The sequence below is a fragment of the Anser anser genome, assembly GCF_964211835.1.
Source record: "Anser anser genome assembly, chromosome: 4".
In the NCBI taxonomy this organism is placed as follows: Eukaryota; Metazoa; Chordata; class Aves; order Anseriformes; family Anatidae; genus Anser; species Anser anser.
Genome location: NC_139724.1, coordinates 347317 through 370116, shown reverse-complemented (window position 1 = coordinate 370116; position 22800 = coordinate 347317). Strand labels below are relative to the sequence as shown.

The 22800-nt window shown below is 50.4% G+C and overlaps 1 protein-coding gene across 1 annotated transcript; it reads left to right on the top strand.

Moving 5' to 3' along the window:
* Window positions 1-1021: 1021 nt before the first annotated feature.
* LOC310899441 (uncharacterized protein) lies at window positions 1022-22800 on the top strand (the record flags this gene model as incomplete). The annotated part of the gene is made up of 11 exons (XM_083835793.1): window positions 1022-1124; window positions 1366-1615; window positions 1879-1972; window positions 2365-2934; window positions 8999-9149; window positions 11842-11939; window positions 12042-12186; window positions 15371-15444; window positions 15670-15769; window positions 17374-18238; window positions 18813-22800. 10 exons carry the CDS (start codon window positions 1022-1024, stop codon window positions 17508-17510), a joined length of 1722 nt encoding a protein of 573 aa, XP_083691919.1. The 3' UTR covers window positions 17511-18238; window positions 18813-22800.

Genomic DNA, 22800 nt, shown 5'->3' with positions numbered 1-22800 from the left:
GCTCACGTAATCCCATGCGTTTGCAGCATCATGTGCAGCTAGCATGAAGCCTTACGCAAGCGTGAAGGTGTCTGCCTTGCCGATGTCTGTTCTCTTCACGAACAGAAGAAACTCAGACACAGCAGCCCTCGACTGCTCTGACAGGCCATTGTGCCGGCATTTGTGCCCTGGTACCCACTGAGGCACAACTACTCCAGCCTGCTGCGGCTGGATGGACAACCCTTCCTGTTAGAAAGGAATAGTTTCACCTGGGAAATTGTGACAGAAAGAATAAACTGCTCTCAATCTGATGGGCGTCAGTGAGCCAGAAGCAGCTGGTGATGGATTCAGCGTTGCTCCCTGCATGGTGACCAATACAATGGTCTTCCAGGCCTTCAAGGTGTTGTGGTAATTGTGGTACTAAATAACACTGCTTGTTCATGGGCAAATTAATTCCTGACAACGTTCTGAAGGTAGAAATATATGGGAAGGAAACACTTTCAGAAAAGTGAGTTTAATTTTCACGTGTGTTGAGTCTCAGGTCCAAATTCCCTATTGATGCAAGGGAGCTGAAATTAGTAAAACTCCATCCCCTTATCTCACCAGTAAGTTGACCGTGTTTCTGCTTTTTCACCTAACCCCTTCACTGCAAACAAACTGGTGAAGATATGGCCAGTGTTTGAAGGAAAAAGCCCATGGAGTTGACATAATGAGAGAATACTGAGAGGAAAGAAATAACATTTGCTTGGTTTCATTCAGGGACTGTAGGTACCTTGGTTACACAGTGAGATGGTGTCATGCTGTGCTTGCTCCACCTGCACCTGTTCACCTGAGGAGGGAAGACCTTGATGATATTTAGGAATACCATTTAAATACAGGCAAGGCACAGGGGCTGGTAATTCAAAAGCCAGTTTGGAGGAGAGGTGGATATAGGGTAGTAAATACTGATGAAAATAAAAATGAAGACGTGCGTTCTGCGGCTTTAGCTCAACTGTGAGGAGGGGGCAGAGCGGCCCCGGCTCCGCCCCTGCCCCGCGGGCATATGGAGCTCAGGAACCTGACCGCGACGGGGCGGGGCAACGTAAAGGAGCGCCGCACCCAGGGGACGCTGGGAGATGTAGTCCTCGGGGAGGGACTCAGTTCCGGTCGGTCTCGTTGAAGCGCGGCGCGTGCCGGGTGATCAGTTTTGCAAGCATCGCTCCGCGGGCGCAGAGCTCGTTTCAGGGGCAGGCGGCGGAGCTCTGTTCCCGGCGGGCATGTTCCGCTGCTCCTACTCTATCTGCTCGCTGGAGCGCGGGCCGCTGCGTGTTCCTTCGTTACTTGTTTGTTAGCCACAACGTTAAGACCGGGAACCGTGCCCACCGGTCTACCTCCGCGCACGCACAGAGCCGCCCGGCTCGGCAGGGGAGAGGTGGCGCCGCTTGGCTCTCTGCTGCCTCCTGCTGGCTGAGCAGCGGCATTGCGGGCAGAAAGGAGCGGTGCGCTGCTGCGTGCTTCCACCTGATGGCGAAAAGGCGGAACTGCAGGCGGAGGATCGCAGCGTAGCCCTCTGGCGCCACCTCCTAGCAAAAAAGCGGTACTGCAGGCGGAGCGAGTGGCGCGTCGCCCTCAGCTGCCCCCTGGTGGCCAATACTCGGTACTGCATGAGAAGACGCGAGGCGCATGCGCAGTAGCGGGAGAACACATTCTATCTCCGTTGGCTGGAGAAAGAGGAAAACTGCAGGCGGAGAGGCTGGGAAGAGAACGCCCCCGGTGTAACGGAGCAGATCCGGGGCTACAGCTGACCGGTTAGACTCGGAGGTCTGGGGGAACAGCACGGGCTGGGGAGCGCAAATGAGTCAGGCGGCCGGGCGCGTCATGCCCCGCAGCATGCCGGGAGTTGTGGTCCTTGGGACCCAGGCTTCCGGTCGGCCGCCATGTCTTCCGGGGCGTGCCGGGAACTGTAGTTCTGCATCACCACTCGGCTTCCAAGCCGGGAGCTGCACGGAGACAGGTAGGAAGGGCGGCTGCTTCCTCCGTGTCAACGGAGCGGGGTGCCTCCTCTTGCCGCTTACGTGTGGTTTTCTGCGCGGTTCCCGCTGCTTCCATTAACGAGAAAACAGTTCGGGAAGCCGTGCCTAGTTCCACGCATGCGCAGTCAGCCGGCGGAAAAGCGGTACTGCTGGCGGAAAGCCAGACCGCATTTGCAATAGCGGCACGTCGTCCCTCTGCCGCCGCCTGCTGGCGAAAACCTGGTACTGCAGGCTGCGCGGTGCCGCGCCTGCGGTCTTGAGCCGCGCTGCCGTCTGCCGCCGCCTTTGACGAAAAAGCGGTACCGCAGGTTGAGCGGCGCCGCGCACGCGTGGTAGCGCCAGCGCCGCCGGCATCCGCCTTAGTGCCCCTTAGTGCTGCCTTAGTGCAGCAAAGCGGCAGCGCCCTGCTCCGAAGCTGGAGTGCTGGAACGAGTTTGGTGGTCGGGGCCGCCCCGGGACGGCGCGCGGGGCAAGGCGGCAGGCGGTCGGCTGTTCCAGGGGCGGTGGCCCTTGTGCCGGGCGGGGGGCGTGCCGCGTCGTGCCGGACCCGTGCTCCGCGGGGCTGTGGGGTCTGGCGGCGGCGAGCCCGGCTGAAAAGGGGCGGGGGAGGGAGGGAGAGCACGGAGAGGAGAGGCGGGAACGGCACGGGGGGGGGGGGCACGTTCTGGAGTCCCCGCGGGGTCACGTGGGCTGCTCCGTCCCGAGGCATGCTGGGAGCTGTAGTCCTGCGCTGCCGGGCGGCCGCCTCGGTCGCTGCGCCGCGACTGACCCCGTTGTCACCGTCGCTTTGGCCCGCGTAAGGCGTGTCACACCCCGGTGTGTGCTCCGGGGGCGTGACAGCGCAGCCTCCGGATCCTTACCGAGGAGGAAGCCGGGGGAGAGAGCGAGCAAGAAGTGCCTGAACCGTGACATCGTCCCGGCGGCACGCAGAGCGGGAGCTGCGGTGAGTGTCCTGCCGCCCGGCCCCTTTCTTAACCTGTCCCGTGGAACGGTGCAGAACGGGATGGCGGGGGGCGGGGGGGGGACCGCTGCTCGGGGAGGGCTGGGCGTCAGTCAGCAGGTGGTGAGCAATAGCATCACGCATCGCTTGCTATGCGACGTTCCCTCATCATCGTTGTTATGATTTCCCTGCCTTCTTTGTCCTATTAAACCGTCTTTATCTGAACCCACGAGCTTTGACTATTTTTTCTTCCCGAGTCTCCCACGGTGGGGAGAAAAGCACCACTCAGCCATTCGCTCTGGCCGCCTGCCGGGTTAAGCTGGAACGAGAACACAGATGGGAAAGAGTAGAAGGCGCGCCTCCTCGTTTGGCTTTCAAAAGGAAACGGACTAACAAGTTACTCTAGCGAACAGTTTGGGGTTGACTGGGCAAGTTCTCCTGACTTCGGGAACTTGTCAGGACTACCGGTCTTCTCTTTCTAATGTTATTTTTCATAATACTCACCACAAAGCGTTGCCGAATTTGACAAAGTTACAGGGAGGTCGCCTGTGACGTCTCTGCATCTCTCTGGAAAGGGGGATGCGTTGCGCAGAGGTGCGACTCTTTTTCTGTAATCTCTTGTCAAAACTTTCCGGGTAAACGGATCCTTCAGCCCGTTGGGTACGGACAACCTGCAGGGTTGTCTGCCATTCCCACGATAGGGATAGCTGCAGAGAGGGTACCGAGTGGGAAGGAGATCCGAGCGACAGCTAATGTCGCCGTTGAGAGCACCGTGGGATGGGAGCAGCTGGGGACAGGACGCAGAAGGAGAACTTGATGAGAAGGAGCTGCTCTGGAAGGTGGAGGTGGGCAGCGACCCAAGAGGACCAAAATCAGCAGGGGAAGGTGGGATCGGGGAGGTGGGGGGATGTTAGGAATGTTAAGAGAGGAGGAGCAGCCGACAGGAGCGACTTTTTCTCTTTCCTATGGAGGCAGATGATGATGGAAAACCTGCCCCGAGGAAACGCTTGCCATTTCCCATTCAGGCTGTAAAGCCATGCGCGCGTCTTCCTGAGAATGGCTGCGCATGCGTGGCGTCACAGGCCGTGAGCTGCTTGGGCAGGGATCTCTCCGTGCGGGGCGGCGAGTCCCCGGGAAAGCCATCGTCTGGCGGAAGAAAGCCTGGGGGGAACTTCTCAGAGGTAAGAAGCCTTCAAATGTACGGGGACCCCTAACGCGTGCACCGAGCATGCGAGACAAATGTCCATGGCACAAAGATCAAAAATGACTTCTCAGAGGTAAGCAGCTTTCCCTTTGTTCCCCCGTCCTCTCAGGAGCCCTCCTTACGCTCTTTGCACATGCTTGAGGCCCACAACACTCATTTTCTCCTCTATTTAGCATTCCTAGTCCCTGCTGTGGGGAATAATTGCCTCAGGTGACCTGAAAATTAAACTGATATTCACGTTTTAAAGAAAAGGTACAGCACTGAAGAAGCTTCCAGGGTGGAGTGTAGTTGCGCTACATAAAAGATCCTGAGGCCTCCAACCTTAGACGTTGATCACGCTGGGGGAACCTGGTGTGCTGACTCTAAGAGGAACAGCAGTACGGAGTGTAGAGCAGACCAGAGGCGCTGCGGATAGGCTCTGTGACGAGACGGGAACTTGGTTGTTCTTATGCGTAACTGAGACTGATTTCCAGTGGAATAACAGTGCTGCTAATGCGGTGCTATCAGACGCTGAGAGCAAAGATACACTTGCCTTTGAGTGGAAAGACCCTGAAATGGGGTGGAAGCAACAACAGAGATGGACAGTTTTACCTCGGGGCCACCAAATTTATTTGGGCAAGTTCCAGAACAAATTTTTGAGCAATTCCAGCCTCCGGAGGAGGTGTTCCTCTTGCAATATGTGGAGGAATTCTTACTGTCAGGACAGGAGAAAACAGTTGTGAAGGAAGCCACTAACAAGCTATTCGACTTTCTGGGAAAACAGGGCTTGAAAGTATTGGAAAATAAATTACAGTATGTAAAAAGAGAAGTCAAGTACTTAGGGCATCTAGTGTCTGAGGGAAAACAAAGAATAAATCCAGAGAGGATTCAGGGAACTGTCGAGCTACCCCTACCCAAAACTAAGAAAGAGAACTAAAAAGTTTTGAGAGGGGGGGTTTTTAAGGAATCAGGAGCCACCAAGTCCAAAGGAAAATAGATACTCCCTGATGGGAGAGAAATGCTGAATCAAGTGCTAGTGAGGCAAATATTAATTTTATATTAATATTAATGTTTTATATCAGAGAGCTGTTGGGGAATTCAAGCAACGTGTGACGCTGTGCTACGGAAACGTGTATGTGTAGGAGTATACATACTTTGGCTGAACAAGTACGCTGGAGTTGTGTAGTATGTCAAAAGGTAAATAGGAAAATTATCCACAGTCAGCCCGAAGCGGGGCAAGAACCAGGAATTCAACCCTTCCAAAGCGCACAGGTGGATTTTACAGAACTCCTTAGAATAGGTAGGTTTAAATACTTAATGAGTCTTGGTCGATCACTCGTCAGGGTGGGCGGAAGCTTTCTCTTCGGTATCTGCTACCGTGAGCATGGTAGCCAAGGTAATTCTAGAACAGATGATTCTCAGCTATGGAGTCACTGAAAATACTGACTCTGATCAAGGAAGTCACTTTGCGCCACAAATATTGCAAGGGCTAATGTAGACTCCAGGAATTAAGTGGAAATTTCACGCTCCTTGATACCCTTCCTCTTCTGGAAGGGTGGAACGGATCAGACAGTAAAGAAGCAATTGACTAAGTTCTGGAAACTCGGCTCCCCTGAACGAAGAAGCGCTTACCTTTGGCACTTCTCCGAATTCAAACTGCACCAAGAAAAGATGTGGGAAGGAGTTTCACCATATGAAACGTTACTTGGATTGCTATACCTGGACAAAGGGAATGAATTACCTCAATTTGAGACGAAAGATGCTTTTCTTAAGAACCGTGCACTTGGGCGGTCGTCCTCTTTGTCGTCTCTCAGGACCTGCGGATCATTAGCTCAAACCCCACCCTTGGAAGCCCTGATCCATCCATTCCAAGTAGGAGATTGTGTTTTGATGCGAACATGGAGAGAATTGAAGCTGCAACCTGAGTGGGAAGGACTGTTCCAAGTGCTCCTGACTACTGAGATGGCAGGAAGAACGGCTGAGAAAGGGTGGACTCATACGTGGGTAAAAGCATCAGTTAACCCTGATACCTGAGAGACTGCATTAACAAAGACTTTTAAGGTTAAAACTGTTAAAACTATCTATTGTAAACCTTTAACTTCTCCTTAGAAGAATCCTTAATGAATTAATGAGTAAAAGGGATTGAATTACACAGAACTGGAGTGTTTACAGAGAACACTCCCTGGAAGTGAGAGAAGGTGGTGGAGTATTTAATCCCCACCAGAAGAATCCTTATTAGTTTGTGATTTTTATTGTTTTGCTTAATTATTATTTCCTAATTATTACAGGGATGTGTATATATATATAGAGAGAGAGAAATTATGTATTTTAAGTTTATGTTAGTAATACCTATTCTGAATGCATTAGTGGTAGGATAGAGGGAAAAATCAGCATTTCCAATGAATCCAGAACATCTCTTGAGTTATAGCTCGAAATAATTGCTGGATTTGCACCCACGTGCCTAGAAAGACTGAAAAGGCCTTGTCCTTGATTGCTATTTCCAGCAGCAACTATGTCTGGATACTCTAGATTTTTAAAAATGACAGATCATACTCAGTCCTCGGAAGGAATAGATTTTGAAGTTGAGCTCCCTGCACATAATCATGGCTACAATATACCGTGTTATCGAAGGTGCCTTTTAAACAACAGTGATAGAAACTCAGGGGGCGAGAGTACTGACCCTGGGTGTGGAATTATCCACGCAGGGAATAATCCACGCTGCACCAAATATGGTAGCTACAGGAGCGCTAATATACATAGCGCGTGCCAGATGCGACGTGAGAATCCTGCAACTGGATGGCCTGTCCCAAATGGCGAGAGGTGGTACTGGCTACGTGGCAATAAAGCCAGGAAGGTGTTGCCCCTGGGATGGAAGGGAGCTTGCACCCTGGAGGCAATAATTCCAAACGTGACTATTATTGAAGACCCACAAAGCCAAAGCCCCCTTGAGACCACACGCAGGATTAAGCGGACTCCAGACAATTCTCTAGTAAAATTCTCTAGTATTTCACAGCTTTGCAAGGTGGTTTTTACCTCGGTGAGGGGTGGGTGAATTAGAAAAAGCTATTGCAAATATCTCCGCTATAACTGAAGAACTAGAAAATAAGTTTGATAAGTTTGCAAAAATAGCACCGTAGAATCGAATAGTATTAGATTCATTAATAACCTCATAAGGAGGAGCGTGCACTGTAATTAATGCTAGTTGCTGTATAGATGTAGATCAAACGGGACGGATTTGACTGATATTTGGGGGGAAAAAAAGGTATACTGGGGGGCATGGGGGGGGGGAAGATCCTACATAGAGTAGCTCAAGATGACAGTTCCTGGGCATTTAGAAACATTTGGGAGAAACTAACTTCGTGGTTACCTGAACAGAATTGGCTCAAACAACTATTTGTTGGTATTGTAAAAATAATGGCGTTGTACGCCTCCCATCCCCCGTGACATCCGAAGAAGACTATCGCGCCTTAACGTTGGAGAAACTCAAGAGCGCGGTACGTGAAGAGGTGCAAAAACAACAGTAGGAGTAAGGAAAGGAGAGGAGGGAGCTGTGAGAAACTAAGTTGTGTTTTTGCAGTAGAGAACTAATTTTCTGTATTCCGAGGTAGTTGTGCAGTCATAATGAGGAGAAACGCCACGTGGGTAAGCGGACAGTAGGCGGCCTCACTGTTCCGAAATAAGGCAGAAGCTTGAGGAAAAACAGGTTGAGCAGCGTGGGCACGGTAAAACAAAGATCACAGGTTCCTGAAACATAAGAAAGGGGAAAAAAAAAAAAAAGGAAATAAGAAGGGAGAAATTAAAGGGTTGAAAAAGAAGTAAGATTGTACATACATGGTACATACAGGGGAGGGGATCAGGTGTCGGGGAACAGGGACTAAAAGTTGATGCTGTGCTTACTGCAATGCGCTCCTGATCGGCAGGACGCCCGCCACTGCAACCGCGAATAAAATAGCCTCAGAGAAGATCGCGTGTCAAGAAAATTATTTGAGATGTTTCTCGCAGACAGACTTGACGAGAGAGGACCAAGAACACCCGCGCCTTCTTTAAAAATAAATAAATAAATAAATAAATAAAAAGGCAGCACGGGGGCAGCCTCAGGGTCGCCTTCCCACAGGGAAGCGGCGCCGTGATTGGCTGGACAGTGAGGGCGGAAGTGGCGTCACGGCTAGCCTTAACTCAGGGCGGAAACGCTCCGTGATCGGCTCGGAGGAACCCAGGGCGGAGGTGCCGTGCAGGGCTTGCCGGCACTATGCGCGGAAGCTGTCGGGCCGGGCCGGGCCGCCGCGGCGCGGTGCCGCAACGAGGTTGGTGGTCGGCGCCGCCCCGGGCCGGGCCGGGCCGGGCCGGGAGGGGGCGAGGCGGCGGGCGGTTGGGGCGCCACGCGGTCGGCGGCTTCTGCGGAAACGGCCCTTGTGCGGGGCGGGGGCGGCGCCGGAGCGGAGCGGAGCGGGCGTGCGGCGGGGTCTGCACTGCGCGGGGCTTCGGAGGGCTGGGGGAGAGGGGGGCGAAGCGGCGCGGGGGGGGGCGGCTGCGTGCGCTTGGCCGACTCCCCTCTGGGTCGGATGGACTGCTCCGTCCCGCGGCATGCTGGGAGCTGTAGTTCTGTGGCGCGCGGCCGGTCTTTCCCCGAGCCGGGGCCGGGGCCGGGGCCGGGCCGTGCGCGCCGGGAGGCGCAGGTTGCCGCTGGCTGCGAGCGCGGCTGCCGGCGGTGAGGCGAGCGAGAGCCTTCGGGGGCGCTTCCCCGGAGCGTCGGGCCGGGAGGGGTGGGGGCTGCGGCGGCCGGGCGCGGGTCCTCGCTGCGCTCGATCGTCGGGCTGCGCCTCGGAGGTTTTCCTCCCCCCGCGCGCTGACGGCCGGCTCTCTCCTTTCCCTGCGGCTCACCAGGGCAGAAGCAGCTCCCCGCCGCTGGGACCCCCGCGGGGCTTGTCGCCGAGCGAAGGTGGCGCGGCAGCTGAAGGGAGGAAAGCTGCAGCTGGCGTGCTGCAGTCGCAGGTTTCCCAGGAGAAAGAGCAGCCCGTCTGTCCCAGCTGTCCGGGTAAGTCGCAGCGACCTCCGGGTGAAATCCGGGCGTGAAGGGGATTTTGGTGGCTCTCTTAGACGGCTAGCCCTACCAAAGGTCGCATCGGTTACAAAAGGTAGTAGTAACCTTGCAGTTTGTGTGTTCTGTAACGTCTGTAGCACAATAAACTGGCAGGTGAAGGAATGAGCGGGTACAAATACACGTGACTCTACAGCTGAGATTAAATAACGTGCAGGTTCTTCTGCGTTTTGTCTTTCAAAGCGCGTTGTTTGACTCGGTGGTCCTTAACGATGATCCTCGGTGGTCCCTTCCAACTCAGGATATTCTACGATTCTGTTGTTGCCGAGCGCCTGAACTTTTTGCTCACATTACTGAAGAAAGGAATGGCTGTGCTTCTTCCCCACCCCCCTTTCTTTTTCTTTTTTTTTCCTCTCCTCTCCTCCCTCGATGACGGGGACTCGAAATGTTTTTCTCAGATGTCCATGTGGAAATTTTTAAAAAAAAAAAAAAGAAGCTGATGGTGAACACTGACAGAATTGGGTGACACTTTCAAGGTAGAGGGCAAAGAACGTGGAAATTCCTAGTACGTTAGTGTTACTCTGTTAGCAAAACCGACGTACACGCCGCTTGCTGTTCCTAGTTTTTTGGTTTGGCCTGGTTTTCCTTTCAGAAGTCTCCCCGAAGGCCTTTGTGGACAAAACTTTGTCCCGCTTCAGCTTTAAGAATTATCCTAGAAGTAATGAACAAGTGCTTGCAGGGCTTTATGGAACGCTAGTTGCGGTCAGTCAAGAACGACTTGGGAGGCAATTCCTTTCGTGGAATTGTAGAGTGATCGAGAGATCAAGGCCAGCGTTGTGAAGAAATAGTGCCAGGTTATAGTCACAGGTGACTGCCTTCTGAAGGGAACAGAGGCTCCCATCTGCAGACCAGACCATCTTTACCGAGAGCTTTTCTACCTGCCTGGGGCTTGGATCAGGGACGTTGCTAGCGAGCTTACGAGCTTAGTTCAAACTTCAGATTATTCCCTACTCCTGCTCTTTCACGTGGGTACCAACAAAGTTGCAGCAAGAAGTCTGTGTTCAATCAAAATAAATTTCAGGGCCCTGGGAAGATAGCTAGAGGATTCAGAAGCACGGGTTATCGTCTAGCATTTTGGGATACATTAAACACAGCGTAGCCAGCTGGTCAAAAGAGGTGATTCTCCCACTGTATTTAGCGTTGGCGAAGCCTCTCCTTCAATATTGTGTGCGATTCTGGGCTCTACAATATAAAAAGAACGTTAAGATCCCTGAAAGCGTACAGAGGAGGGCAACAAAGCCGGTAAAAGGACTGGAAGGCACGCCCTGTGTGGACGCTACGGTACTTTTGCTAGCTCCTCGGAATTGTATATAGTCATGAGTAACGCTCCTGATTCTAAATACATAGTCTTTCCCTGCATATAAGCCGAACGCTATTCTACAATCGTTTGCTTCTTCCGGCAGTGGATTCTGTCTTTCAGTGATTTATGGGTACTTTACATGTCCTGGATATTGCTTTCCAGATACCTGGAGCTTGCTAGCTTTTCTGTCTCCCAGACGTGTGGCTGGTAGTGGTCTAGTCTTGTGAGCTGTGCTGCCGTGAAGTCTGTCACCTGTTGATGTTGAAGGTACTTTTCTGGAAAGAGGAAGGTGGTTGGTACAGTTTCACACCAGGCCATCAACAAAATCACGTACTCTTTTTATCATCTCCAGACGTGTTTCCTTCGGTGGCTTCTGGACTTTGGTCCGTATTGTAGGCCCCGAGAAGGAAGGAGGTTGGCTTTTCATAACCACAGTTTCTTCCAGCTGTTTCAGATGGATTTCATGGTTGATTCTAGTTGAAATGACTGCCTCAGGAAAAAAAAATAACAAAAATGGTAGTCCAAACAACTTATAAAAAAATAAAAATAAAAAACAAACGAAAACACCGCTCCCATTTCCTCACAGCTTATTCATTTGCTGTGGTATCTTCTTTATGGAAAGAAGTGTCCTTTCCTTCCCAAGCTGTAAAGGAAGAGTTCAGGTACTCTTCACTTGTGCGCTTTAATCTGTGACGTGTTTGTTCGCATAGAACTTCTGGGAAGTTTGGCGGTAGAGTTTAGGGTTTACATGTTAGGTAAACAGAAGTATCGCTCAACTCAGAACATAGTTAAATAAAAGTACAATATTTATTTAAAATGAATAAGTGTGTGTCTATAGTCTTGTGTCCTTTCTTTGCAGAACTCAATAGTTAGCCTTTATACATATTTCTAAGTTGCCCGGTTTATCAGTGTACAACACAGCATTCGGGAATATCATCTGAGATTTTAGGTGAAGAGGACTGTCCTTTGTTCAGTTGTGCACTCTTGTGTGTCAGCCCTGATTCTGAACCGTATAAAAGCTGGAAACTTCTTTCCGGTTTTCTCTCTAACCTCACTGAAGTGTGGGTACTTCCCAGCGTACGTGATGCTATTCAGCATGTGGATATTCTGTTTCCTCACACTAGCTACAATTCCGGTGAAGTTACGCATCTTGAGCCTGCATGTTAGTGTTTCATCCTTTCAGTTCCACAAAAGGAGGGTTCAGTGGAAGTTTTGAATCCTGTAGAGTGGAATACAGGATTTTAGCCTCAAAGGCTTTAGTTATTTTTCCCTGGTGAGCTTTGGAACAGAAGATATGTAACATTAACAATTTTTTATTATTCATTTCAGGACTCTTTGACAGCCCTCCTGGATCCGATGATGCAAAGCTCACTGACATATCCTACCCAGGAGACCAACAATCGGTGACGTTTGGAACCAAATCCCAGGTGGGAAACATAAGTGATCAAAGTGGAGCAAGAATTCGTGTTGAGCATGGGGATTCAAATAACAAGTGCATTTTCGGGAACTGGCTCTATCCTTCATCGCAGGTGAAAGCAGCTCTGTGGGCCCTCCAAGGAGGCACCTCTGCAGTGATTGCAAGTGGAACCCACCCAAAGATCTCGGGTCGTGTCATCACAGGTGTTGTGGAAGGGAAGAAAGTTGGAACTTTTTTTTCAGAGGTAAAACCTGCAGGTGAGTACGGAAGTAACATGTACATTGGGAGCTGTAGAGATTTCCTGGAAGTTTAGGGTCAAAATTTGGCTAGGCCTGCCTGTTCAACAAATGGGAAACTACGCTCTGCTTGACAAACGGCTTTTGAAAGGTAACTTTTAATGTTGGAATAGAACATCTTGAATCCTCTGCTCGGGTTCCTTCCAGCTGATGACTTGCTGCATCAGACTTGCATTCAAAGAACTAGGTAGAATTTGTATTGCTTTTAGTCTTAGAGGTTATCATCTATTATTGAAGATTCCAGGGTGAAAGCGTGCATATAGAATGTACGGCTGAACTAAGATAGTGTGTAGTTTGGGTTTTTGTCGTAAGTTCTTTTAATGACTCGGTCTTTTGTTACCGTATGCAGGAATGTTTTCCTGCCTCTGTGTTGCTGTGACAATGTAACAAGGGCCGCAGAAAGTCAGACCAAAGATCGGTGGTCTTAGCAGAATGGAACGAGTATAGAGCGATACTTGTGACTTGCACTTTAAGACAAGCCAATGCCTTTGAGTATAAAAACGCTTAATGTGTTTCTTGTAAAAATCGGCCATATCCTTTGAACCCATGTAAACACTTAGCATCCGTGGGTCACAGCAGTCACGAGCCTTAACTAGGTATTGTGCGTAAACTCTGGAGCTAGCACTATGTGGAGAACTGCTTCCTTTATTTTGTGTGTGTTTGTGGGCAGGAGGAGCGTTGAAGTTTGCTTCCTGCTAGCTTTTGATGCCCCCGCCTTCTGTATGGAAAGAGAACACGGGTGATCGATCTCTGTTCAACTTCTATGATATGAGACATCGTCTTTTCCCTCATCGTCTCTTTGTCACATGAAAAAGGTTTTTTCTTAGTCCTTTTCTACAGAAACTGTTCCAAAAGTTTGGCGATCCCTGTTTCTCTTGGCTGAAACTGTTTTTATTCTACTGTGACCTTTTTAAGATAGGCAAAAATAAAATTCTGTGTAGCATCCAAGATGCAAATGAACCTTCAGTTTATGAGATAGCAAGGCTAACTTTGAGTTTTGATTAGACTGGTGATGTTTCTTGTTGCCTTTCCTAGGCCTTTTCCAAAAGCTTAAACGTGTAAGTTGCTCTTCGACGCTGATGAGCATTGGGGTGATGTTTTCATAGGATTATGTGCAGTACCGAGGCCTGATTTCCCCTTTTGCCTCTGCATTTCTTCACGTTTATCTGCTTTGAATTGTGCTTGCTATTTGGTTGCATAGCGGCTGCAAAGGAATCACAGGCTGGTTGAGGTCGGAAGGACCTCCAGAGGTCACCCGGTCCAACACCCCTGCTCAAGCAGAGCCACCCAGATCTGGTTTTCCAGGACCACGTCCAGACAGGTTTTGAAACCTCACAAAGACCGTGACTCCACGACCTCCCTGGGCAGCCTACGCTAGTGCTCAGTCACCCTCACAGCGAAAAAGTATTTACTGATGTTCAGGAAACCACAGGAGGGGAACATCCTATGTTTCGGCCTGTGTCTGTTGCCTCCTTTTTTGTTCCTTGGGTACCAGTTAGAAAAGTCTGGCTTTGTCTTCCTTCCACCCTCCCTTCGTGTATTTACAGACATCGATGAGATCCCCTCCAAGCCTCCTCTTCTCCAGGCCGAGCGGTCCCAGCTCTCCCAGCCTGTCCTCATAGGAAAGGTGCTTCAGTCCCTTACCGTCCTCGTGGCCCTCCGTTGGACTCTTCGCAGTGTGTCCAGGTCTCTCCTGTACTGGGAGGCCCAGGCCCAGCACTCCAGGTGCGGCCTCACCGTTCCTGAGCAGAGGCGGAGGATCGCCTTTCTTGACCTGCTGGCAATACTTTGCCTAATGCCACCCAGGATACCCTCAGCTGCTTTTGCAGCAAAGGCACATTGCTGTTTCGTGTTCAAGTTGGCGTCCACCAGGAAACTTAGCTCCTTTTCCGAGAAGTTCCTTTCTGGGAAAAAGTGCGATATCAGCGCTTTTCACTTTGTCCTACTGCAATAAATTTGTATCAGCTATAAAGCTTTTCATCTTGTAACCCCACGTCTCAGACTATTACAAGTATGGTGAACAGCAAAAGTAAAGGTGAAATCTTACTGCGACCCTTCCTCTACCATGGAACGTGGTTACTCCCATTCTTTCTTTTGTCTTCTGTCTTCCAAAACACACTTGAAATAGTCAGGTAACTTTTTAAAATGAACTCTTATCTCCTCGCGTGTGTCACTTTTTTTCAAAGAACACGAAAATACGCTCTACTTTATAAAGTATGACCTCGCTTTAAAAAGCTGTTTTAACGCTCCTTAATTAAGTCTTCTTAATCAAGTGTCCGCTAGTTCTTTTCTTACTTCCTGTTATTTTCCTTAATGTGGGAATTCCTGCTCTGGCAATTTCTGTAGGACGCTTCTGAAATAGAAGTCCGGGCCTATTAGTCACATTTCAAGTCATCTGTCCTACAGACAATTTCAAGAGAGTTAAAAATGAAAACGTAGCTTATCCGTGAGCTACTTGAGAACTCCTTAGTGAAATGCTGCGTGAGCCTTTTGACTTGTTACTTCTGCTTCTGTTTCAAAACTTGTTCTGTATCGTTTCAGTTTGAGACAGGTTCTTTGATATCCACGCCAAGAAGAAAACCTTTCTTCCGTAGGAACCCTTCAGTGTGCACAGGGAGAGGCGTGGAGAGAGCAGCTATTCTGCAAGCTGTTACTCAGGCCGCTTTCGGCTTCCAGCGCTGTTTGTACATTCCCGTGTTGTTTTGCAATCTTTTCTCTTTTCGTTAGTTGTCTAATTAAACTTTTTCAAAGGATGCCTCCCTGTTTTCAGTTTTCTCCTACGCCCTGAGATTTAGCCGTCCTTGTATTCTTTTGCTCTTTGTCAAGTCTCTTTGATACAAGCTGTGTGCAGCTTTGATACGAGCTTGTTTGTCCCCTATGACCTGGATGATCTTGCTGAATCTCCGTGATGCCTTGAAAAGGGCTGTGCTCGGGGACCGTGGCAGCATTTTGGTATCTGATACAGATTTTCCTGTTCTGGCATACAGTGAATTTCTTTGATATGTCTATTAGGACCGTACCTGTTTTCCTGCTTTGAGTAAAGAGTTGGAAGATGAAAGGTTAGCGTTCGTTTCCTCCCACATGGGCTGTAACCTTTGTCTGCGTGTCTTGTGGTTGTGTTTTGTTTGTTTGTTTGTTTTGGCAGGCCCTCCAGCAGAGCAGCAGGGTGAAAGGGCTCGAGCTGGTGGCAGGACCCTGGCAGCTCTGCAGCCTGAGCAGGTGAGAGAACAGTATGTGCTCACTCTTTAAGGTTGGGAACACGTGGCAAGCCTTAAAATACAGGTTTATAACACAAATGGGTCCTGGAAAAAATCAGCTGGCTCCAAGCATCCAGGGAGTCAAGACGGCGAGAAGATGTGTCAGTAGAAATGAGCTGAAGTGAGCCAGATGTCAAACACCACGGACTTCATATAAGGATGCAGTTGAGAAACTTTTCTCTTTCAGAGAGCGGAGATTGATTGTTGTCTTGCTGACTTGTTACGTGATCAGAGAGAAGAAATTCTCTTGGCAAACGAGAAGGACTTAGAAGAAGCTGAAAATAAAGGTAATATTATGGGTCCTTTCATGGTACTCCTGTTGTCATGAGCTTTTCTGGGCCTCAAAGGAAATGAGCAGAACTAGAATATTCCGTCACCTGCAATTGGATATTGCGGCTGTCACAGGTTAGTGAGCCCAGGACTTTGAGAGCTTGTCAGTGGAAACAGCTGCAGCTTCCATAATTACATGAGAGATGTCTTCATCAGAGAAGACAGAGAGGCCTTTGAAAACAGCAACCCACGGCATTGTTTAAAAAAAAAAAATAAAAAAATCTAAATAAATAAATAAATAGCGTTTTCTTTTGCCAAAGGAGGCTCGCTTTAGGAATTGAATATAGCAAGTATCTGCCCTGTTATCGTCATGTATGAAATAGCATGAGTATCTCCTGGGCTGGTTAACGTGATGTTTGGCCCCTGTGGGGAAGGTTGTTACTGAAAAATGATGCTTTCCGGAACGAACCATATTACCTTCTGACTGAGGAAAGTACAGTTCAGGCAGCATAGACTAAATCCGTTCTCTTGCGTTCGAGGGGTGCATCGAGAAGCTGGTCTTGGGTTAGAAAATGTGTGAAACTGGCACGTCGCAAACTGTAATGCAGAGAGGTCTTTGATAACAAAAGCGTATTTCTGTTGGTGAGTTACTGGAAGGCTGCAAGAAGTCTTGCCTCAAAAGACTCTTCTGAAATGAATTCTGTTGCCATCCCAATTTTTTTTCCTCTACGGGCACATTCTTGGGACTTGCTTCTGCAATGTCGAGAGTTATTCAGGGTTGGTTTTTGATACCCAGCGTAGAGAAGGAGTTAGCTTACGTTCAGGTGCTGCGGTTTCTGCACGTGTCTTATAACGTAGGTTCCCTGCTTAACTTGCAATTTATGAGGTTCCTACCAATGAGCACTTTCCTGTCCATGCCGAACGCAGCTGAGTTGCAGGCTACCATTAAACATCAAATGTTTGATATAGATTGCTAATAGCAAATCGCAACTGTTAAGAATATATGCTAAAAAAAAATTAGCACAGAAAGTAGAAGCTCTAGGCTGTGAGTGGTCTGTCCCATACTGATACTGCATGTTTGCACCGAGGCAGAATGATTGCTTTCACTCGCTTGTGGAGCGATGAGTCTAGGCTCTCACTGCTAGTATTTTTAGCAAGACTGATTGAGCATTTCTCTAACGTATGAGCAAGTGTTTGAGGAGCAAGTGATGGGTATGGGCACTTAGAAAGAGACTGCCAAAGGGCAGCTTCCTATTTTATAACTGAATTTTGTGAGCGTTGGTCCTCGTTTCATACTGAAGGGGAGTAGGCTCTAGTGAAGGGAGTATGTTCACGTGAAAGGAAAAGGCACTAGTCTCCCTCGTCTGCCATTATTACTTCCTTGCTGCTAGCTCTGTTCTTCATAGAAAGCCAGCATGTTTCCTCGTCACATTCTAGTCTGCCTGCCTAGACTTCAGCCTTTGCCTCCTGGGTCTCTTGCCTTGCATAGACAATCTCTCCCCTTCTCCTCTTCTTCTTCATCTCATTTGTAAACCTTTTATCAGGCTGATTCTTACTGCCTTCCCACCCCCACCCTCCGACCTTTTTCTATTTTTTCCTTTTTTTCTATTTTTTTTTACAGACTTAGGATGGCTTGTCTTGTTAGTTACTTTTTTTCCTGCCAGCCCCCAGCCTCAAGTTCTCCGATGCGACTTCAGAGGATCATCTTTGATACCTCCGCATCTGAATAATACGGTTTCTGTCCCATGCTGTAGCTGACGGCAGGACGGACTCTGAGTGCAGAGGAGAGGTTGCTTCCTCCCTGGTTTCCTATTGCGTCCCATACTGGTTTGGGTAAGCAATTTCAGAGGAAATTTGACTTCTCCGTGGAGCAGCGTGCGCCTGACAGCTAGCTGGAGACAGCACACACGGCATTGAGTCAGCGCTCCGAGTGCGGTCCTGAGTTGCAGTAAAGGTAAAACAATTGCAGACTGACAGTTTAGCTTCTAAGGAGCACATACAAATAGCAGGTTTGCCTCTAATGCTTAAAAGGCGAGGTTCCGAGATCATATTTCACGGACTGCTTCCTATAGATTTCAAGAAATGCAATCGTTCTGAAGCACAGCCGCCCTCTGTTATTGTTTAAAGGGAACAAACTACCTTGAGACCCGTTACCTGCGAGGGAACCGAGGGCGGAAGTGACGTCAGGGCGTGCCTTCCCTGAGGGCCAAAACGGCTCCGTGATTGGCTGGACCGTGAGGGCGGATGTGGTGTCCTGGCGAGCCGTCATTGAGGGCGGATACGCTTCATGATTGGCTGGGAACCCAGGGCGGAAGCGGCGTCACGGCTAGCCTTAACTCAGGGCGGAAACGCTCCGTGATTGGCTCGGAGGAACCCAGGGCGGAGGTGCCGTGCAGGGCTTGCCGGCACTATGGGCGGAAGCTGTCGGGCCGGGCCGCGCCGGGCTCAGCTCGGGTCGGGCCGCCGCGGCGCGGTGCCGCAACGAGGTTGGTGGTCGGCGCCGCCCCGGGCCGGGCTGGGCCGGGAGGGGGCCAGGCGGCGGGCGGTTGGGGCGCCACGCGGTCGGCGGCTTCTGCGGAAACGGCCCTTGTGCGGGGCGGGGGCGGCGTCGGAGCGGAGCGGAGCGGACCGGGCGTGCGGCGGGGTCTGCACTGCGCGGGGCTTCGGAGGGCTGGGGGAGAGGGGGGCGAAGCGGCGCGGGGGGGGGCGGCTGCGTGCGCTTGGCCGACTCCCCTCTGGGTCGGATGGACTGCTCCGTCCCGCGGCATGCTGGGAGCTGTAGTTCTGTGGCGCGCGGCCGGTCTTTCCCCGAGCCGGGGCCGGGGCCGGGCCGTGCGCGCCGGGAGGCGCAGGTTGCCGCTGGCTGCGAGCGCGGCTGCCGGCGGTGAGGCGAGCGAGAGCCTTCGGGGGCGCTTCCCCGGAGCGTCGGGCCGGGAGGGGTGGGGGCTGCGGCGGCCGGGCGCGGGTCCTCGCTGCGCTCGATCGTCGGGCTGCGCCTCGGAGGTTTTCCTCCCCCCGCGCGCTGACGGCCGGCTCTCTCCTTTCCCTGCGGCTCACCAGGGCAGAAGCAGCTCCCCGCCGCTGGGACCCCCGCGGGGTTTGTCGCCGAGCGAAGGTGGCGCGGCAGCTGAAGGGAGGAAAGCTGCAGCTGGCGTGCTGCAGTCGCAGGTTTCCCAGGAGAAAGAGCAGCCCGTCTGTCCCAGCTGTCCGGGTAAGTCGCAGCAACCTTTGGGTGAAACCGAGGCGTGCTCATAAACTTCCTGCAGCCCAGGCTCAAAGGCTTAATCAAATTTGCAGAAGCGCGAACTGCTCGGCGTGGGAAGCGCAAAGGAAAGCCACGTAGTGCCTGCCAAGCTGTAGTAGCTTCTTAGACCTAGAACGAATTGGCCTGTTGAGCTCTGTCTCTTTGTTGCTCAGTCTGTGGTACAAGAGGCTAACCTTTGTCCCGCCTCAGCTTTCAGAGTTGTCCTAGAAATACACCGGTGCTTGCGGGGCTTTCCAGAACGCTGGTTGTGGTCGGTCAAGACAGACGTGAGAGGTGATTTCTGCCTGTCTGTCTGTCTGTTGGTTATGTCCCGAGAGTTTTGCTTGAACTGTGTGCAACAAAAGAGGCCTTGAGCCCGTACTGAGCAGCGAGAGAAAGCAAAACTCCAGGTAAGCGCTGGCCGTGGCAAAGTTGCTTGGGAATTGAGCGGCTGGGGGCTTTCCAGCAGAACTCGGTACGCAGACAGAAACGTGACCTTCGAGGTCTGCCTTGCGTTGAAGCTGTGGTATTTGACCCATAACTGTATGGAGCTGCTAAATCCTAGAGGGGATGATAGAGACGTCCCTGGTTCAGCCTTTTTTGCCACAGTCATTGCAGAAATGTTGGAAAAGCGAGTATCATCCCTCTCTTTAAATTCATCTTTTAAAGCGTTCTTTCTGCAGACTCCTGTCTGTGGTTAGGTACTTGATTTGCGTGAAACAGAGCCAGACTTTCCTATTAACTAGCGCCCCGATTGAAATTCCCTGTCATCGGAGGACAGGAACTATAAATGGTGCTTGGCAGTTTAAAATCTCTTGGCTTCTATGGAGGCTAACTTGCCAAAGCGAATAGGAAGTAGCCTAAAGTTCGGTAAAGACGCTGAATAGAAAAGGTCCTCTTCTTGACGGGAAAAGAGCTTTGCAGAACACAAGCTCTGTTTCCCGTAGGGCTCCCTACTTACCCACCCGCTCAGCGATTATTGCAGGCTTTGACTGGTCCCCTCAGGTCCAATATCGCACAAGCGTTGTGCCGCAGACGGTACCTTAGCTTACTTTCCATCTCGTGCTGCGTTACTTATACCCACAGAAGACTTACTTCAGCGTCAAATAAACCCCGTGCGAAGCGTCCCTGACTCATGCCAGTGGGACCATCCTGTTGTGGCTGGTAAAATCCAGGAACAGGACGATGCTTGGAAGAATGTAACCTGTGGAGGAGCAGGCAACAGTCTCCTGTTAGGCAACAGGTTTTCGAGACTGGTTTTCCCACCGCCCTGTGCGTTTTGAAGGAGGCAGTCCCTAAGCTGATGCAATCCAACTGCATCTAAGCTGTAGGTTGGTACTTCCATAAGCTATAAAGGAACTTAACGTGTTGGGTTTTTTTGTTTGTTTGTTTGTTTTTTAATCGAGGCTCGTGTGCGTGCGTTTGGCTTGTCCCGATGGCTGGTGTAGATGATCACTCACATGCCCCAAAGCTCCTTGTGCTGATGTTGGATCTGCCCCTTGGCAAAGGACTGCATCCCGTGTGTTCAGCTTTTCTTCCTTACCGTCTCGTATGTATGTATGTATTTATTTACTTTTCTGAAAGAAAGGGTGGATTTTTCATGGGTCTCTCTGTGAGCGTATCGAACCAGGCTGTTCAGATGGCTGTCGACGAAGGGGATTTTGTTGGCTCTTTTAGATAGCTATTCCTACCAAAGATTGCATCGGTTACAAAAGGTTGTAGTAACCTCGCAGTCTCTACGTTCTGTAGCGTCTGTAGCAAAATAAACTGGCAGATGAATAAATGAGCAGGTACAAATACACGTGACTCTACAGCTGAGATTAAATAATGTGCTGTTTCTTCTGTGTTTTGTCTTTCAAAGCGCATTGTTGCCGAGCGCCTGAGCTTTTTGCTCGTGTTACCGAGGCAAGGAATGGCTGTGCTTCTTCCCCCCTCATCCCTCTCTTTTTTTTTTCTCCTCCTCTCCCTTGATGACAGGGACTCAAAATGTTTTCCTCGGATGTCCACGTGAAAATTTAAAAAAAAAAAAAAAAAAAAAAGGCGACGGTGAACACTGACAGAATTGGGTGACTTTTTTAAGGCAGAGGGCAAAGAACGTGGAAATTTCTAGTATGTTAGTGTCACTCTGTTAACAGAACCAACGTACACGCCGCTTGCTGTCCCTGGTTTTTTGGTTTGGTTTTCCTTTCAGTAGTCTCCCCAAAGGCTCCACAAAGGACACCTTGTGTATCTTTTCTGTTCTTCCAGGATTCATTTGTCAGGAAAGACAACCATGAAATCCAAGGGCTGTGGACAACCATCTACCAGATGGTTGTTGCAGTTGCCTTTGGTCACGTCATTCGTCCTTTTAGCTCGCCCTTTCCTTTACCTTGAGTGGAATTTTTCTTGCCGCGCTGTTTGCAGTGGTAACATTGCTGCCGAGGTGTTTTTTGACTAAAAATGATCTTAACTGTAGTAGTGAATTCACAGATTGTGGCTTTGTGTAATGACTCCCATGATCGCAACTTTTTTTTTTTCCTTTGTCACAGATAGGAGAAAAGCTCTTTCCAGAGAGATGGAGAAGGAATTAATTATACCTCTGCCTCATTCTGTGAGACCGGAAGACAGTGAGTGACTAACTGTAAGCTGCGATTCTCAGGAGTTGCATAGCTAAGAGTCTCGGGTTCCTTCTCTGCCTGACCCCTAGGGCCTTAGGCATGGGAAATCTTAGGCTTAATGTTTTTCCCTATGAAATACTGTCACGTTAAGGGGCATAGCTGAGTAACTGTTACAGTTGCGGTCGGATTCAGGGTACTGACCTATCATGGTCACGGATTCACCTAAATAATGTAGCACGCCCTTGGTCTAGTCACGTTTAATGAGAACTGTCACGGCTGGGAACAATGCAATGAAGGGCAGTGTTCAAATGTTACCCCACAGAGTCCCAGTGCGGAGGGTGGCAGGGGGAAGAGAGGCTCAGCCCGTCGACTGATCCCAGAAGTCAGAAAGGTATCCTTCGTGATGGTATCTTCCCTAACATCCCCTTTCACTTCAGACAGTTTACATTATTTTCTCTCCTTTAGGTGGGGCTTGAGTGACTCTCGTCAGGCATACCTTGGTTATGATTGGTGAAAAGTTTTCTTGCTTTTGTTTAAAGGTAAGGGGTCTGAGAAATTCATAGCACGCCCTCAGTGAGGGGTGGTCGTCCCTTGGAGGCACGGACCTTTTGGGATGGAGGTGTGTTTTGGTATTATGACGATACTAGAATGAGCAAAAGTTCCCTAGAGTACAGTGTTTTGTTAAAAACATGACAGGTCCTTGGCTCAGGGTAGCAAAGGTGCAGCTTATCAGTGTGTCTCAGCTTATCAGTGGGTCTCAGTGTGCACGAGAGCATCGGATCCCCATCTGGTTGCAGAGCCTATCCGTGGTGTTTCCACTCCGCTTTACGCTCCCTCCCCTTCCTTGGAGTCAGCACACCGAGTTCCCCTAGTGCGATAGCACGTAAAGTTGGAGGCCTAGGGAACGCTTAGGTAGCGCAGCTGCCCTCCACCCTGAAAGCTTCGATGCTGTACGCTTTCTTTAAAAGGTGAATATGAGTTTAATTTGCCTAGTTACTTCAGGCAATTACTCTGCAACTACCCAAAGCAGCGACAGTGAGAAGCCCACTTCCAGCATCCGCTCCCCACGCAGGGACGGACAGACGGACGCCGCTCTTTGCCTTGCCCGCCAGGGGAAGGGGAGAACGACCGGGCAGGGAGCCCCACCGCAGCCCCCCTCCCCGGAGTCCTGCACAGCAGTTTAATAAAGTTTGCTTTCTGGCCCGTG